Source organism: Hesperophylax consimilis, chromosome 30 (genome assembly GCF_061612785.1).
Source record: "Hesperophylax consimilis isolate HC1 chromosome 30, BYU_Hcon_1.0, whole genome shotgun sequence".
NCBI lineage: Eukaryota > Metazoa > Arthropoda > Insecta > Trichoptera > Limnephilidae > Hesperophylax > Hesperophylax consimilis.
The window spans coordinates 9,423,605-9,442,255 of NC_142865.1; the positions used below are offsets into that span (position 1 = coordinate 9,423,605).

An 18,651-nucleotide genomic window follows, 5' to 3' on the forward strand; every position below is an offset into this window, starting at 1 on the left:
TATTGCTCTTAGGAATATAAAATGTGTCCGGAGATCGAGTTACTCTTAATGGACATCTGAAATGAATATTTTGTAAAAGGTATGGGCTATCAATAAAATAGTGGATTATCTTATATAGCATTACTAGGTCTCTGATATCTCGGCGTTGATCAAGAGTTTTAAGGTTCATGGACACATTGTTTTCATCATTTCGCATGCGATAAGAGACATATTTCAAAAACTTTTTCTGAACTCTTTCTATGTTTGATTTATATGTAGAATTATGAGGGTTCCACACTGTTGATGCATACTCTAGGTGGCTTCGGACGTAAGATATGTAGAGAATCTTAAATGTTTGTGGATTTTTGAAAACTGAACATACTCTAAGTATAAATCCCAGCATTTTCAAAGCCTTCGACGTAATATGCTCGATATGAGATTGAAAAAGAAGCTTACTGTCCATTAGGACTCCAAGATCTCTAATCACATTTAGCCTGTTTAAGAGTTTGTTTTTAATTTTGTAGGGATATAATATTGTGTGTTTCTTTCGAGAGTAAGATATGACGCTGCATTTGTCTGCATTCAAAAGAAGGTGATCATTGTCCGGTCTCTCTTCGTCATCACCTATCATCCGATATAATTCATTGTGTCTTGACTATTATTCCACCATTCCCAATACCATAATAATAATATTTCAGGAGTGCAGTAATCTTCAGACCAAATGCGGCAGTAAAGAACTGTTTCTTCCTGGTGAATATCAATGGCTCGCAGATGTACGAACTTTCCACCTCTTCTGCAACTGAATACAATACGTAAGTAACTACATAACTGGTTAATTTGCACCAAACAATACAAATCATCACAAAGTCTACATAATACCTGAGAAAAATTTAACCACTCAGAACATTAGAACGTCAAAAGACGTAAATATGATAATAGCGGTCAAGACATTAGAACGTCTTTTCACGTAAACGCGCGAGATTTTACAAAAATCGATTTATTTCCATCACTAGTATACGGATTGCCATGATTTAAAAAACAGAGTATCGATAATGAATAACGCTACGCGTCTGTATTCTAGAATATCTATGGAACGTAGAGGTGCATTATCTAAGCCGATTGGATCTTTCATCTTGTTCGTTCATAATTTATTGCGTTTCTAAATAATTTATTAAAAATATTTTAGTTTGGACGGTTAATATTTTGAGGTGACTAATAGTTTTTAATTATATTTCTTCAATATATAAAGTGTTATTTCTTTATGATACTCAGAAAAAAGTACATTTTTCACGGCTTTGAAATAATGGTAAGCGATTTTTACATATTTTTGACGTTTTCATAAAATGTATATTTAGAAACGCAAATATTTACGTATATCAACACAATGCGATGGTGGATTTCATAATCTTTCCAAAACATTTTTTAGAATGAGGCTACGTTTCCCAAAACGTGAGTTATGAAGCTTTTAGCAAAACTCGTAAATAACACAAAAATTATCACGTTTTGACAGTTCGCAAAGGAACACATAGTAAATAAAAGTCTTTGTCTGAGAGGCTAAATAATTATTATTTATTCCTGAATGTATGCAGGGGTTGTGCAATGCAATACATTCCATATTTTGAAATAACAAAAAAAAAAAACATAAGAAAAATATTCCCAAGATAAAACTAGATTTGTATAAAAATCAAATCCACGCCTCCCGCCACAGACACTCTTATTTATATAAATAGATTTACTTTTACCAGGATTATAAAACTTTCGAAACATTATACATACAGATAACCTCTATAAACCTATTAAAATAATATACAAAAATTTAACTTCTTTGAATAATTTCTAAACCAATTAAATTTAATTTATTAAAGCTCTCAGATTGAAGAATTATATCCGACTTAATATTTATGTTCAAAATTGTAAATGGTAGTGTAGACGGCCTTGATTTAATTAACCTCATTGAATTTCGTATACCCATAAGAGCTACTCGTTCTAAAACCCTCTTTAATTGTAACAATTCTAAGACTGAACATTTCAATCACTCGCTTGTACCTAGATTACATGAAATTAGTAATAGGCACGCAGATGTAGCGGATCTGTTTAACTGCACAGAAGCTAGGTACAAAAAGGCTTTTATATCATATCTTTTAAATCATGACCAATAAAATGTAAGTCTACTCATACTTACGTAAAAAGTCAAATAAATATGTATATAAAATGAACTGCCTGGAGCAACTGAGGAAACTTGGGTCAATAATAAAACCTGATAATAAATGCATACATTTTAGCTATTTTAATATATTATATCATATATTTATACTATTATATATTTCAATCAATACTAATCTAACCTAGTCTACCTATAAGTTTTGCATGTACTTGTATCTCTAACTTTTTAAATCCATCTAGAGTTTCTGTTAATTATATATTTTCTGATGTCACTGCTTATAATTTACTGTATATGGTATATTTTATACCGTTGATATTAAAATAAATAAATAAAAAACTTTAATTGATTTTTCAGATGGACCAAACGCTTATTAGATGCTGCTACCGCTCTGGAGCCAAGACCTGGCGTCACAGAAGAGGGAACCACGCAGCCCATTCCTCCAACTCAAAACACCACAGGTACATTATAAATTATCATCAATATCTGATCATAGATGGCACCACTTCCGTTTGACAACGTCCGAGGTACAAACATATTTTATCGTGAAAATGCGTTTAAATTCCGTGCTTGCTGGTTGTTGCTGTTGTTGGGTTATATGACAAATTTTATAACCATCTGGAACCAGTGACTATGGACTATGTCCTCTAGTTAGGAGATTGAAACATGTGTAATCAGGGAGTTTCCGACTAGTGACACCACATCTCTGTGGGGAAGATGCCACCCTTTCATCAAGTTGTCTGAATGTTTCTCAAATGAATATGAATTATGACATGAATGGCAGAAGCAGTCAAGGACACCCGTGGAAGTCATGACACGATCAAGGAAATCAAATATCTGAGTCTTGTCATGTCAAGAGTCTGAATAACAGAAGAGTTTGTAAGAGACGATCCAAGAATGTGAAAGAAGCAAAGAGTGTGTGTCAAGACAGAGTCGTGTGGTGGTCCATCCTCTCTGCCTACCCCTGCAGATAAACGGCATGATGGCTCCATGACAGATCTGTATTATAGATTTATTTAATCAATGAATTATGTATTGATTTCCAGCGACTGCTGAAGCAGTACCCAATGGAGCCCCCGAACCGGAGCCAACCAACGAGGATGAACCCACTCCGCCAAAACCAGTCGAGAGTGAAGATGATGGGAACCAAGTGAAGTGAGTTTTGTTGCTATTAAATTAATTTAACCATTGATTCGAAAACCTAATTTCGAATTAACAGTTGACTTAACCACTCAGAACATTAGAACGTCAAAAGACGTAAATATGATAATAGCGGTCAAGACATTAGAACGTCTTTTCACGTAAACGCGCGAGATTTTACAAAAATCGATTTATTTCCATCACTAGTATACGGATTGCCATGATTTAAAAAACAAGAGTATCGATAATTAATAACGCTACGCGTCTGTATTCAAGAATATCTATGGAACGTAGAGGTGCATTATCTAAGCCGATTGAATCTGTTATCTTGTTCGTTCATAATTTATTGCGTTTCTAAATAATTTATTAAAAATATTTTTGTTTGGACGGTTAATATTTTGAGGTGACTAATAGTTTTTAATTATATTTCTTCAATATGTAAAGTGTTATTTCTTTATGATACTCAGAAAAAAGTACATTTTTCCAGGCTTTGAAATAATGGTAAGCGATTTTTACATATTTTTGACGTTTTCATAAAATGTATATTTAGAAACGCAAATATTTACGTATAACAACACAATGCAATAGTGGATTTCATAATCTTTCCAAAACATTTTTTAGAATGAGGCTACGTTTCCCAAAATGTGAGTTATGAAGCTTTTAGCAAAACTCGTAAATAACACAAAAATTATCACATTTTGACAGTTCTCAAAGGAACACATAGTAAATTAAAGTCTTATTCTGAGAGGTTAAGAAAGGATTGGACCCCTAATCAAAAAGAAGGATGCTAATTTTCGAAAAGCTTTTTTGCTACCTGAAAAATATATTTTATCTGTTCGATTTTTTGAATCGAAAAATATTCTTTCCGTTTACATTGGTTTTCATAGTATACTAATCCCAGCGAGAGTTCGTACGGACGTCATTGGTGATCGTCATCTTCCTTCTCACGCATCTTGTATGAAAACGGAAAAGGCAGAAGGTACTAGAACTAGATGTCACGTACAACCTCTCGGTGGGACTTGTATACCTACTTATTTGTGTTTTACCTAGTGTTATTTTTTGTATAATTACATATCTGGCAAAAAGCTTTGGCTTTTTATCGGGCGTTTTATTGTATATTGAAGAATAAAAAATATTGTTCAAATAATATAAGTTGCTATAAATTACAGTAAGTAAATAACTATGTGATTGTGATTTAGCCTTAAGTCACTTATGAGAAATAAATTTACATAAGTTATTTAAATAAGTCACTTACTATTGTAGCGGCCGTCTTAGCAGGTTTCAACAAACTAATTTAGAATATTTGTAATGATTTCAGCGGAGCCCTAGCCACAGTGGTGAGTGCGGAAGAAGCAGGCATATCAGGACCTTCTCATAAGATGGATACCAGTCTCCTGGAGCCAGCTATCCTGACCATCACACAGCCACCCGTCACTCAGGTGGCCACTGTGGAAATCACCCCTGAAGGTAACCTCCTTTACCTTACTATGCTCAAAACAAAATGCTGAGGGATATAACTTCTCTCAGGGCCTGTATCACCTTCAGGGATGCTGTGATGAGGGTTTTTATGGGAAAGGAAGTAGTTAAAGTAATTATCTATCAATCAGTTATAAACTCATATAATATATGAGTTTATCCAATAGTAAATCCAATACAGTAGAACCCCGTTAATTCGAACCCCGATAATTCGAAAAAACGCGTAATTCGAAATTTTCGCAAAAAAAATTTCCGCTGAAAAATTTTTTCATACAAATTTTTTTTTAATTCGAAATTCGTTAATTCGTAATTCGAAATTTATTTTTGTCCGCGCACGAAAATTTGTTCGTGTAATTCGAAAAAATTTGATTTTTGCGAAAATAAATCATAATATTTCGTAAATCTGAATCTAAAAGTCAGCCGTGGCGGTGAAACGCCGAAAATGTATTTTTACGTGGGTATTCGTCCTAATTAGTATTATTATTTTGTAAATCTCAATCGTTTTACACTGGAATGTTGTATTTTTTCAAATTTATTTCGAATATCCGAGTTTAAAGGGCCGAGAAAATACATTTTACGCGGATATATGTCGTAGTTTTACGAGTTTACGCCAAATATCTGAATTTAAAGGGTCGGCCGCGACGAAACTCGGCCGCGTAATTTCGATTTACCCGTAAATATATCGTATATCATCACCGCGACGGAAATCGGACGCGAAATTTCAATTTATGCGGAAATATATCGTATTTTTACTAACTTTACTTCGAATATCTGAGTTGAAAAAATACGGCGCGACGGAAATCGGCCGAAAAATTTCGATCCATGCCGAAATATGACATATTTTTACGAATTTACTTCAAATATCTGAACTTAAAAGGCCGGCCGCGACGAAAAACTGCCGACAAAATTCGATTTACGCGGAAATATATCATATTTTTACGAATTTATTTCAAATATCTGAATTTGAAGAGCCGGCCGCGACGTAATACGGCCGCGAATTCTCATTTTACGCGGAAATATATCGTATTTTCACGAATTCAAATTCAAATATTTGAAATATACGGCCGGCCGCGACAGAAAATTACCGCGAAATCTCAATTTACGCGGAAATATATCGTATTATTACGAATATCTCAATTTAAAGGGTAGGCCGCGACCGAAATCGGCAGCAAAATCTCGATTTACGCGTAAATATATAGCATTTTTATGAATTTATTTCGAATATCTGAATTTGTAGAGCCGGCCGCGACGGAATACGGCCGCGAATCCTCGTTTTACGCGGAAATATATCGTATTTTTACGAATTCAAATTCAGATATTTGAAATAAAGGGCCGGCCGCGACCGAAAATTACCGCGAAATCTCGATTTACGCGGAAATATATCGTATTTTTACGAATATCTCAATTTAAAGGGTAGGCCGCGACCGAAATCCGCAGCAAAATCTCGATTTACTCGTAGCATTTTTACGAATTTATTGCGAATATCTGAATTTAAAGGGCCGACCGCTACGGTAATCGACCGCGAAAATAAAGAAATAATTGGTATTAATACGAATTTACAACTAAAATACCACCCGGATTTGAAGAGGCGGCCGAAAAAATCGATTTTCGGCGTATTTAAAAAAAAAAAAAATTTTCATAAAATTTCGAATTACGTGGGAATTCGTTAATTCGAAATTTGATTTTTGATGTCCGCTGGATTTCGAATTAACGAGGTTCTACTGTATATATATTATATTGGATTTAATTTTGTGGTTTAACTTTCTTGATTTGAGCTTTCGTTCGAATTAATTTCGAATTTTTTGATGAAATATAAAAAAAATCGATTACTGGGGGGTTGACATCAGTTAATAATTAAGTTGTTTAGTGTCTTTTATAAAGCATCAAAGTGTAAATCTTGCTCCAAAAGTTTTTAAACCATGTTGCCGAAAAAATGTTAAAATAAGTGAAAATGTTCAGATTTTTAAAAAATTATGTTTTTTTAATTTTGTAAGTGATGTAGATTTCCATTTTCATATACACCATCAACAATAAAATCTTACATAAGAACTCCATAAAATAATGTTTTTTCTTTCTCGTAATTTTTTTTTTTTTTTTTTATCCATTAAGGAGGAAATTTATAATGATCAGTTTTATTTTTAATATACTACACATATACTAAGTAAATTAAATCCTAATTATTAGTAAATCAACTATAAATATTTTAATCCTATCTAATTTTTACCCATTCCCAGAACGTCTCCGTCGCGCCGAAGAGAAGGTGACCCTGGCGATGGCAGAGGCCGTTGAAGCCGCCCAGGACGTCTCTGGATCCTCTGCTGTGATGAGAAACGTGGCGCAGAGCATAGTCGCTAACCAGAATGCCCAGGATAGCACCGAGAAGCTGCTGCTGTCTGCACAGGACCATGGTAACACATCTTTACAATTCTAGATCTAGTAATGTTAAAACTCTTCTGTTTTGTCTTGAAAACTCTTCAAATTTGAATAATAAAAGGGCAAACCTTATTCCTGATCAATCATTTATTGATCATAATTGTTTTTAAAATCTATATTTTGTTGTTTCAGTACTGTGCAAATGTGGATCTCATGTCTTTTAAATATTTTGTGTGGTAGCCATTTTGTCATAGAATTAAAAAATAACTTAAGATTATTATTTTAATCTAGGTGAAATAATGAAATGTTTCATGTGCAGTCTTCATTGTAGAGTTATTAACATTGCTAATAATTATTGTTTCAGTAAACAAGCTGACAGAAGTACTCCTTCGCGCTTTACGAGACTCGAACACCTCCGGCTGTGCCATGACCAAATGTTCCATTCATACTGACCACGGTCTCTGCGACACCTGCACGGCCAGACACTCCCTCTTCTCCAACTCCAGCCACGGTCACTCAAACAGCTCTGCAATGGTGGATTCCAATAAACTTGTACCAAATGATGTGAAACAAAATGATGGAAATGGTGGATTTAATGCGGAAGACACGAGGGATGAGAATTTGGATAGTATTGTATTGTTTGAAGAAGTTGGAGAAAGCAGCACAGACCCCAATAATGGTGAGTTCAAATGTAATGTTTTATTTTTTATATACAGGCTTTTCCAATAAGAGGTGTTATTTTGATATTCAATCGTAAAAGATCAATGGTTTCGTTGCTTGTGTGGCACGTAGCGCCGTCTTGTTGAAAGTAAACGTTATCTTGATCAATACCATCTAATTCCGGCCATAAAAAATCATTAATCATCTCTCGATAACGCAATCCATTCACCGTAACTGTTGCTCCAGCCTCATTTTCGAAAAAGTAAGGTCCAATGACTCCGCCGGACCATAAACCGCACCAAACAGTCACACGTTGAGGATAGAGAGGTTTTCAACAATAACTCTTGGGTTTTCCGAGCCCCAGATGCGACAATTTTGCTTGTTGACGAAGCTACCGAGGTGGAAATGGGCCTCATCACTCAAGATGATTTGCATTTAATTCACTCAAGTGAATTTTAATAATTTCAATGCGTTGTTGAAGCGTGTATCGTTCCATTTTTATTAATAGCGTAGTTTCTACTTGTCAAATGTCAAAAAATGACGGCTTTAAAAGTAACATTTACCCAAATAGCGGGCTATTCAAAATAACACCTCTTATTGGAAAACCCTGTATTATTCCTGACCAAATCTGACTTTACAAGTCGAGATTAACCATAACAAATTTAAATAAAAATACGCATTTCAAATATAGAATTAATATAATTTTCTCTTCAAATATTATACTATAAGAAAGTACTACATCGCTCATCTTAATTCTTGACAAAATCAGTTCCAAATGACACTTAAATTCAAAACAAATCCAAGTTCATTGAACTAGAGTTGCAATCACTCGCAGACAGACCTAAAAACCGAAATTAGTATGTTTAATTAGTTTTTCTACCCGGCTTTGCCTGTGATTGTATTTATGTTTTGTGATGTACTAGATTAGTTTAAGATTAGTTTTTATATTTGCAGATTCAGATGCCCTGCTAGTGAAGTCGTCAGGGTCTGGTCTCCGAGGCATCATCACGGAGCTGCTGACCCGACTGCCGGAGATGGAGCGGGACAGGCAGGTCCTGAAGAGTCGGCTGCAGCAAGCGGAGAACCGCATTCATCTCCTGCACCAGTTGCACAAAGGTATGACACAACTGGAACTTCCACTGTTGGAGGATAGTGAAGTGTTTCTTTATAAATATAATTTTTGCCAAGTATAAAGCTAGATGTATGACCGACCTAATTTTTGTATTTTCTTTTCTCAGAATGCAACCATTCTGAAGGAAGTGGAAAACAACAGGCCTGCGGTGAAGTTGCTATTCCCAATTCTGCAGTAAGTACACTTTGTTCTTTATATCTTCTCATTCAGTCCACTAAGTTGGTTATTATAAGCACTGAAAAGACAATTCACACTAGAAATGCCTTCGGTGTAGATATGAATGGAAATCCATGTCGCCACTGACTTAAACAATTGATCAAATGTCAAACTTAGGACGGGTTGTTTCGGAGAATTTGAACAATTCATCAAATTTCAACGTCCATTTTCGAGTTCTGTTAAAGATGTTTTCAAGTTCTGTTTTAATTTCAGTTTTGTCAAGCAACTACCCTATAGTGATATAAAAACAGAACTCGAATTAGACTTTCACAGAACCCGAAAATGAACGTTGAAATTTGATTAATTGTTCAAATTCTCCGAAACAACCCGTCCTTAGTATTCAATTTCTGTGAAAGTCTTATAAAGTTCTGTCATCATCCAAGTTGTGTCAAACAACTGGCTCATGATAAAATAATAACGGAACTTTAAAATTTAATGAATTATTCAAATTCTGTGAAACAACCATTCTTTACTATATTTTGATTCTTGCCCAAGCACGCGCTCTGTCTCTCTTACACTTATAGCCTTAGTTTCTTCCAAACAATTTTTGAAAATTTTCAAGTTTGTTTTTAATTATTTTATTTATTTTTTCAGGAACAAGGCAGCGGCGACGGCTGAAAATGTCTGCGAAAAATTTTGGAAACTGAAAAAGTAAAAGATATGAAATTCTTCGAGCAATCCTTACCAAGTCTTGGATCTATTCTCTCTTCACACTACTCTCTCTTCTACGGAAAGGTTGAACTAACATGAAAAAATATTTACCATGACTAATGCCGCAAAACAAAAAAATTATAAAAATGCTTTCAAATTTTTTGAATTTTTTAGAAAAATTTGAAATTTTTTATACTAAAATTTTCTCTCGGTAACGTCTGCGAAGGTATTCAAAGAGGATAGAATGCGATATCCTGCTTTATTTGTGATGTATATTGCTTAAAATTACTCTCCCTAATCAAATTCCTCCCTGCGAATCTAACTATTCCTTCATTGCTCTAGAGATCATTTTGAATCAGCATACATGTTTCTCTCTAGGGTTAGGCAGAGTATTAAAAATCTTACTAAAAGTCTACTTATTATTTATTTATTTCTATCACTTCTTTACTGTTTCAAGCTTTTTCTCATTATTTTTATTTTTTTGCAGTTTCCAAAATTGTACAAAACAATTATTATAAAAATGTATTTTTATAAAATCATGTTTTAATTTTTATTAAAATTTGTTTTATTGTAATAATCGTTCATTTGAAATGGGAGTGAAGAGCTGGTTCTCTTTCATTCAGTTTGTAAAGTTTAATTATAAAATTTCTCATATTTTTTAAAAAATTGAGAAGTTTTTCGTATTTTTGTTAAAAAAAAATTGTATAATTTTTCAAATTTTTGCTAAAAAAAATTGTGTAAATTTTCACTTTTTGTTAAAATTTCTCCCTTATTGCATATTTTGATTTATTCTGAAAAGTTTGTCCCTTCATTTTTACAAATTGAAATTTACACTGTCTGATTCTTGATTTCATAAATTACATTTTTTACAAACTTTTGTAAACATGTAAAAGTTTTCACAAAAAACATTTTTTATTAAATGGGTTTAAAAATTGTACTGCTTTTTATGTGAAAACAATAATTCTCATTTGAAATGAAAATTCAGAAAATATTAATTTATTACATTACAAAATTTAGAAATCCTCCGTTGCGGATTCGTGCATTTTTTCTTTGTTTCCAACATAATAATACTTTCCCGAGGTCGGTGATACAGCAAAATATTTATAATACTTGTAAATATACAAACTTTATGTGTAGTACAGTTGCATTTTTTAAGTTTTTATTTTATTATACATAATCAAATAATTTGAAGTGTCAAAAAAATATGCGAACTGCTTACTGCTAAACCTTGTAGAGAGGATAGGGTGACAAACATACCTGTCCTGATATACACAAAGTACTTCTTATAAATTCTTCTTAGTAATTTCGCATATTTGAAAAAAAAATTACTACTTTTTTTTATAAAACGATAAATGCACAAAGCTAAAGTATTTAAAAAAATTATCTTTTATTTATACTATTTTGAATTTTATAGGTAGTTGACTGACAAGTTATTTTTATGTAGATATAATAAATAATGTATAGAAAAATAATAAGTTTTTTTTTTGTAATAAATTTGAAAAATGGATACCCTAAATGGGGAGAAATGTGAGGAATTGTTAACAGTGTCTTGTAAAATAAATGTTTAAAAAAAAATGTAAAAAAGAAAAAAACATATTTTGTAACAGGTATTTTTTAACCATCCTGTAGTTATAAAATGTGTGTTTTTTTTCATTTGCGAGAATAGAATTTGCTGATCCAATTTTTGAAAAATTCGTGGTAATTGTAAGAAATCTTTGGAGTAGTGTTAGTGTTAGTAAAGGGGGTGCATGGTCTAGTGGTAAAAACACTCTTTTTACAATATGTCTAGGTTCAATTCCCGATTTAAGTGTTAAATTTTTTTGGATTATTTTGTTAAATTTTAGCTCAGCAAATTCTTTTTTCATATTTCCATTTTTAGGGTAGGTTTGCCTTATTTTTACATAAAGTCATTTGATAGAAAAAAAGTTACATTTTATAAATTAAGAATAAATAATATTTATGTTAAAATAATTATTTTTGTGTTGTATTTATTTTGAAAAGATTTAATAAACATAAAATATCAATCCATAGTTAAAAAATAATAACTTCCATGGCATTAAAAAAATTAAAAATTAACCCATTTCTTGGTACATAAAAATATTTCTAATATGCGCTCCATCCTTTCGAATCGTTATTTTTACAGTTATAAAATAGTTTGTATACATTTTGTAAAATAAAATAAATTAGTATGATTAAGATTGTGAGAATTAAATGCACCTTTTGTAGAAATGTTAATAATATAGACCATTTAGTTTTAAGGCTAAAATATCGCTATGCTTCCAGCATTTAAATATTTTTAATTAGAGCTGTTAAATGAACACGCATTAGAAACTTGGGTAGATACCTACCCGCTCACCATTTTTAATAGCCATATATTTTATTGTTATAGTGGCAACACTCTATTTCTATGATCTTAAAAAAAACATTTTTGCAATTTTATTTTTGTTATATTTTGTAATTTTTATTTTTTATAATATTTTTGTAATGTTAAGATATCATGAATTTCCTGATTTTTGTCTGAAATAATAAGTAATAACTTTAAATTATTATTTTGTATTTTTTTTTATATCGACCTATTTTTGCATTAACCTGTGGAACGTTCTTATATGATTTTTATTAGAATATTAGTGATGCGATTTTGACCTTAATGCTTTTAAAAATGTATGAAAACAAAATCAGCATTATTTGGGCTAATGAAATGTTAGATTCCACTAATATTTTTCTGTTTTATGCTCTGGCCTTCAACAGGTTAATAAAAAATAAAAACTACTTTTCATTTGAAATGGCAATATTCTGCTTATAAGTCAATATTGTAACAAAACAAAACATGTCATAATTTAATTCAATAAATTTATTTTTGCAAATTATGTCCTATTGTTCTTAATATTCATATAAATCTTTTAAATTTTTGTATTATATGTATTTTTTCTTTATTAAAAACATATTGAAATTCACTAATTTTTTTAAATATTTATGTTGAGGGATCAGTAGGATTTATAGGTCCAATTAGAAGTTCTACCGAGCCGAACCCTCTGATATGAAAATATCTGGAGTCGGTGAATTATTTTCCCATTTGATCTCTGATGAGTTGACGTGTTGTTCTTGTATTGTTTTGTATTTATTATGCTTATATAATGCACTTGCAAAATGTGGATTGACTAGATGATCATTTGTGGAAAAGTGTGTGGAAGGGTTTAGTTTTTCCTGTGGGGAAGATTTAACCCGTACATAAAGTCGGAAACAAATAATATTGAAAGTTATTAAAATAATCTATAGGAAATTAACTGTTGCCATTTTGTATAGTATTATACTTTAATGTTATTTTTGAAAGTCCACGTTATACATAATGCTTTTTAATATTAAGTAGTAATTTAGACTATAATGTGTTATGAAATATATTTATATATAACCACGCACACTCCATTGGCGGATATATATATAGTTTATGGCTAGAGGACAGTTTGTCCAAAGACAAGTTACTGTCCATAAATACTGATTCAAATACATAAAACATAATGTCATCAATTTTGTTCTATGATTTTAAATTAATTGCTGAATGTTAGTCTCTGAACATTTTTTATTTTGTCACTTTGTTTTTGAACATGGAGTCTTTTGACATTTTAGACAATATTTTTTGTCCTTGGATTATTGTCTATGGACAATAGCGGCTATTACACGTCCACTTCAGTGCTACGGTACTGCACGGCCGCCGCACAGTAAAGTCCGAAAGTAAGGTAACGGTTTACAGCGCAGTCCATTGTGAGTGGCGCTTGGTACCGTCGCTCTGAAATGTATGTGTGGATGGACCTAATATTTATTTTGGTAATTTTGTCTTTGGATATAATTTCTAGAAACCTATCTTTTGACTACATTATCTCTGGTCATTCTGTCTTGAAATTTTGTCTTTGGATATAATTTCTAGAAACCTGTCTTTTGACTACATTATCTCTGGTCATTCTGTCTTGAAATTTTGTCTTTGGATATAATTTCTAGAAACCTATCTTTTGACTACATTATCTCTGGCCATTCTGTCTTGAAATTTTGTCTTTGGATATAATTTCTTGAAACCTATCTTTTGACTACATTATCTCCGGTCATTCTGTCTTGAAATTTTGTCTTTGGATATAATTTCTAGAAACCTATCTTTTGACTACATTATCTCTGGTCATTCTGTCTTGAAATTTTGTCTTTGGATATCATTTCTGGGAACCTAGTTAATCTATTGTGTCTTTGACATTTATGTCTTTGAATATGATGTCTAGTGACCTTATATCTTTGAACATGAAGTCTTTGAGTATGATGTGTAGTGACCTTATGTCTTTGAATATGATGTCTAGTGACCTTATGTCTTTGAACATGATGTCTTTTCGATATTTATGTCTTTGAATGATACCTAAGAACAATTACGTCTTTGAACATTATGTCTTTGGGCTTTTTTTCTGTGATCTTTCGGTACATATCTTTGGATAATATCTCAAGAAACAAAATTTCTCAATATATTTTATCTTTGGAAAATATTTCTAGGGATGGTATATCTTTGAATATTATGTCTTCGATCATTAAAGTCTTTGCACAAACTGTCCAAACACCGTAGGTTCTATAAAATATATATGTTTAGGTAAATAATATAACATTATATACACAAAACAATATTATATTATAATACTGGAAATATTTCATGACCCGTGTCCCGTTACTGTAGAAATATTATTGTTTTCTTTACTTTTGTTATGCGACTTTATCATCTTCTGGACACTTAATGCCCAATGAGCTTTTAAATTATTTAAGTAAATCAAAAATGAATAGAAAATACAATGTTGTTTTATTTGGATGTATAAAATACCCACACCACTTCTATGGCTGCCTTTACACTTGGAAGTTTTTTCCTGTAAGTTGCTCACGTAAGCGACTTACGACAAATTTACCAATGTAAACGACACCATAAGTCACTTACCGTAATTTTTACCAAGTTACGGAAGTTTTTTTTACGTAAGTTTTTGACAGGTCTAATCGCTCACGCGGGAATTTACGGCTCTCTCACAGCTTATCAAAACAGATTGATAAGTTGAGACGCTTACAGTAAGTTTTGACGTCACTGTCTGGATGGTAAAACAGAAATCTGACAGGTCTTTCTGCCGATGCTCCTCGGGACTTGTTTATTTGTCGCCATGAACAGCTTTATGAAATAATACACTGCAATAATCTATGGAGACTAACATAACATTATTTATCATTAACACAATGTCATGTTTAAATGCCTGTGTAAATGTGTGATAATGATTCTAGTATTCAACTTCACGAACTGATGGATCAGCTATCAAACTTCACAACAAATTAATATTTCCAATGAATACATACACAAATGCAATATGAATACACAGAATACATTAGGCTGAGAGGACGGACAGCCAAACAACTCGGTCTTGGCACACACTTATTGCCTCATTCACATTCATACATCGTCTAATACATACTCTTCTATTATTATGACTGTTGACATGGCCCGATTCAAGTATCTGATTCACTTGGTCGTGCCATGTCTTCCTTGGGCGTCCCCGACTTCTGCTACCATTCACATTTGCATCGTATATTCTCCTTACACTCCTTTCTTTGCTCATTCGCTCTACATGCCCAAACCATCTAAGCGTCCCTTTCTTGCTCTTACTCATTACGCTTACATCAGCCTTGTACTCTTTGCGGATCTCCGCATTTCTCACACGATCGTACATGGTGTTACACACATACGCCTCAGGAATCTCATTAATTTTTCAGCTGGTGAAATAGCATTCCGAAAACGAGTATCATTCTTTTTAATTAGCGGTCCAACCATTTCCAATATGTATTAGAAGTCAGTTTCTCTAATTTGGATAAAATTAAGTAATTTTCGTTGATCCTCAATTCTTAATTCTGCCGTTAAACGAACGAAATCCCCATCAGTACTTTTTCTTTGAAGCCAACTTTGACGGCCGGCGTGGTCTAGTGGTATACGCTTTTGACTACAGATCCGAAGGTCGCGGGTTCGAACCCGGCGTGCGCAAATAAATTTTATTTGATTAATTTGTGTTATTTCACAATTAATTAATTTAAAATAATATATAGTATATTTGCGGCACGTTCCAGAGTGGAAGATACTCTCAGTATCGCCCTGGTGTAAGACCACCATTCAGAATTGAAACGTTGCTTGAAATGGCTTTAGCCGTGTTTGGTGACCAGATCTGAATAGCCAGGTACTTCCCCACCTTCCTCTTCCCCATCTCCCTTCCCTCCCCAATACCCTCAGCCTCACAACATACCCCAATTGGGGATGCCATAGTCTCACTGGCTCCAGACGGGAGCAGTTGGGACTCTTGTGCGGTAATACTGTAAAAAAAAAAAAAAAAAAAAAAAAAACTCCTAGTCCAATACTCTGCGGGCCCTTACGTTTTTGTTTGACAAAATTGTGCATATTATCGCAGCGGCAATCCGTTGTGTGCGGAAATGGGTACTATATGGGGATCCATGATCTAACCGTAAATAAACAAATCCCTTATCAAATATTACTAACTGACAGCTGTCAAAGTCGGCGGCAACGCGTTGTTGTCAGGAAGCCATCTTACCAAAAATAGAATTATTGGTGTAGCGGTCTCTGTGAGAAGTTCGTAAGTTAAACTTCCAAACAACTTCCGTGAGCATTATTTACGATAAGTTGGATGCATATGTAATCGCTCCCGTGAGTAACTTATCAAAAATTTACGAAAGTCGTAAATTTTACTTACAAGTGTAAACCTAGCCTATTGTTATGTCATAATCACTCGAATCCCAATTTCCTGGAGCGAGGGGAACTGTGTTGATATTGAGTTACCTACGTCACTATTGTTCACGTTCCGTCCTCCTCTTTGCGCCACAAGAGGGTTGGCGATTTGATGGATACCGAGCCTCGTCGACCCCCGTATCGGGCCATTCCCTTTTGTTTTTTTATTTTGTTATTTTCTGTGGACAGATGGTACAAGAAGTCGGGGACGCCCGAGGAAGACATGGCACGATCGAGCGAATCAGATACTCGAGTCGGGCCATGTGAAGAGTCAGAATAATAAAAGAGTATGTATGAATGTGAATGAGTCAAGGAGTGTGTGCCAAGACCGAGTTGTTTGGTGGGCCGTCCTCTCTGCCTACCCCTGCGAACGGAGTGATGGTTAGTTACCTTACTATTTGTGGTAGGTACATAGTACAAGTGTTTACGCACTTCGATGTCCAAGTCAATATTAACCTTTCCCTTACTGTGCTAAAAAAATCCACGCGTTCCGGCGCTGTGTAGTCAATACACGCAATTAATACAACTCAAAATAAGCAATTTAATTTTGGAAAAATATGAATATTCATAGTTAATCGCTTATGTTTATTATATTTTATATCAAAAGTAATAATAAATGTAATTTAATTGCTGAAAACATGAAAAAACCATCGGCAGATGCTGAACAAACGTGCGAGGAGTCCTTATCTAACGACGGCCCGCGACCGACTGGCTGGAGGTGCTGGATGGGCGGAATGGGCGCTGGACTCACACACACAGCTATGCGATCGTAGGTATCCATGGTCTAAATACAACTGCGGAAGTGTGGATTTCTCATGTTCGCGCATAGCGAACTAAAGCGGGACATCAATAGCGTGTCATTTCCTCGCACACTTTTCGCGTAGCATTGTCACACGGTTGATTGGTGTATTTGTTCCCGATTTTTAACAAAACACACTTTTAACAAATTTTATTTTTTAATTCATTGCATAAATGTATAGCGGAGGAATACCTAAAATCTGAACCCAGAATTTATTATATTTATAGAGTTATTAAAGTTATTAGAAGCAATGTGTAGAAAATACACACCACAGATAAGGAAAGGTTAATAATACTCTACTTAAGAGTAGAAAACACCAATAGATGAAGGAAATATGAAGAGACTCCTATTCAATGTCCTGCCCTGGTGGGAACTAGGCTCAGATACCTGGGGAGACATACAGTAGAACCAGAAGACATAGCCCCACATACCCAATAACAACCCTGGTGAACTTTATTAAAGGGACTGGGTTGTTGTTAAAGGATTGAGGTAAAATGGGAGATAGTACAATGGGCCTATGGCCTAAGTGCTCACGGGAACTATGTGTAAACCGTCTCCGCACTTCGATGTCCAAGTCACAAATAACTACTTATTGAAAAAAAATGCTGGAACCGAGAATTCATAAATAATTATGACATCGCCAGATGCGCAAGTCATGCAGCTTGTAGTGGAACAAATACAATATTTCTATCTCAGTCTAAAATAGCTGGAACACAAGAGTTGTCTTGTAACGAAATCTGAATACCCGCTCGCTAGATATTTGGCTTTAAACAAAAAATTATATTTTATTATTGAAGACAATGTTAGCGATTCTCAAACGAAAATTTTAAACAAAAAAGGTACGGTCGCACCTAGGATTTGAACCCAGGACTTAGCCTTGCCGGGGCGCTGCTCTACCACTAAGCTAATCTGACCCTATTTAATTCGGTCATATTTAACTGTATCATACTTCGACTAAAAACTATACACCAGCATTATCTTTATTTTCTTGTTGCTATCTTTATGATTGATCGCAAGATTCTTCCTGAATGAAACGCAATCTAGATAGTGTCTTAGATAAAAAATGTCATCAATGATTAAATATTACAATTTGAGGTTTTACTTAAAAGTTATTCCAAAAATAAAAATTTATTTAATATCTACATGGGATTTTATTGAATTAAAGTACCGAACATATTATTTACATTATTTATTGCTTATTTTGCTGTACATCAAATCTCCTCAGGTAGATTAGTATTACTTGTACATTCACAATATTCATTTTATTAAATAAT

General features: G+C 33.4%; 1 protein-coding gene across 7 annotated transcripts in view; it reads left to right on the forward strand.

Annotated features, from left to right (window-relative positions):
• LOC149409601 (rho guanine nucleotide exchange factor 12-like) overlaps nt 1-11,513 on the forward strand; it is a 268,488-nt gene extending 256,975 nt beyond the window's left edge. For all 7 annotated transcript variants that reach the window (XM_089649570.1, XM_089649571.1, XM_089649575.1 and 4 more), the window contains 9 exons: nt 678-791; nt 2,498-2,601; nt 3,187-3,295; nt 4,599-4,747; nt 6,991-7,164; nt 7,494-7,808; nt 8,744-8,905; nt 9,028-9,095; nt 9,732-11,513. In XM_089649570.1, coding sequence (XP_089505696.1) covers nt 678-791; nt 2,498-2,601; nt 3,187-3,295; nt 4,599-4,747; nt 6,991-7,164; nt 7,494-7,808; nt 8,744-8,905; nt 9,028-9,095; nt 9,732-9,755 — 1,219 coding nt within the window. In that variant the 3' untranslated portion in view covers nt 9,756-11,513. The remainder of the gene's footprint in view (nt 1-677; nt 792-2,497; nt 2,602-3,186; nt 3,296-4,598; nt 4,748-6,990; nt 7,165-7,493; nt 7,809-8,743; nt 8,906-9,027; nt 9,096-9,731) is intronic.
• The last annotated feature ends 7,138 nt before the right edge of the window (nt 11,514-18,651 follow it).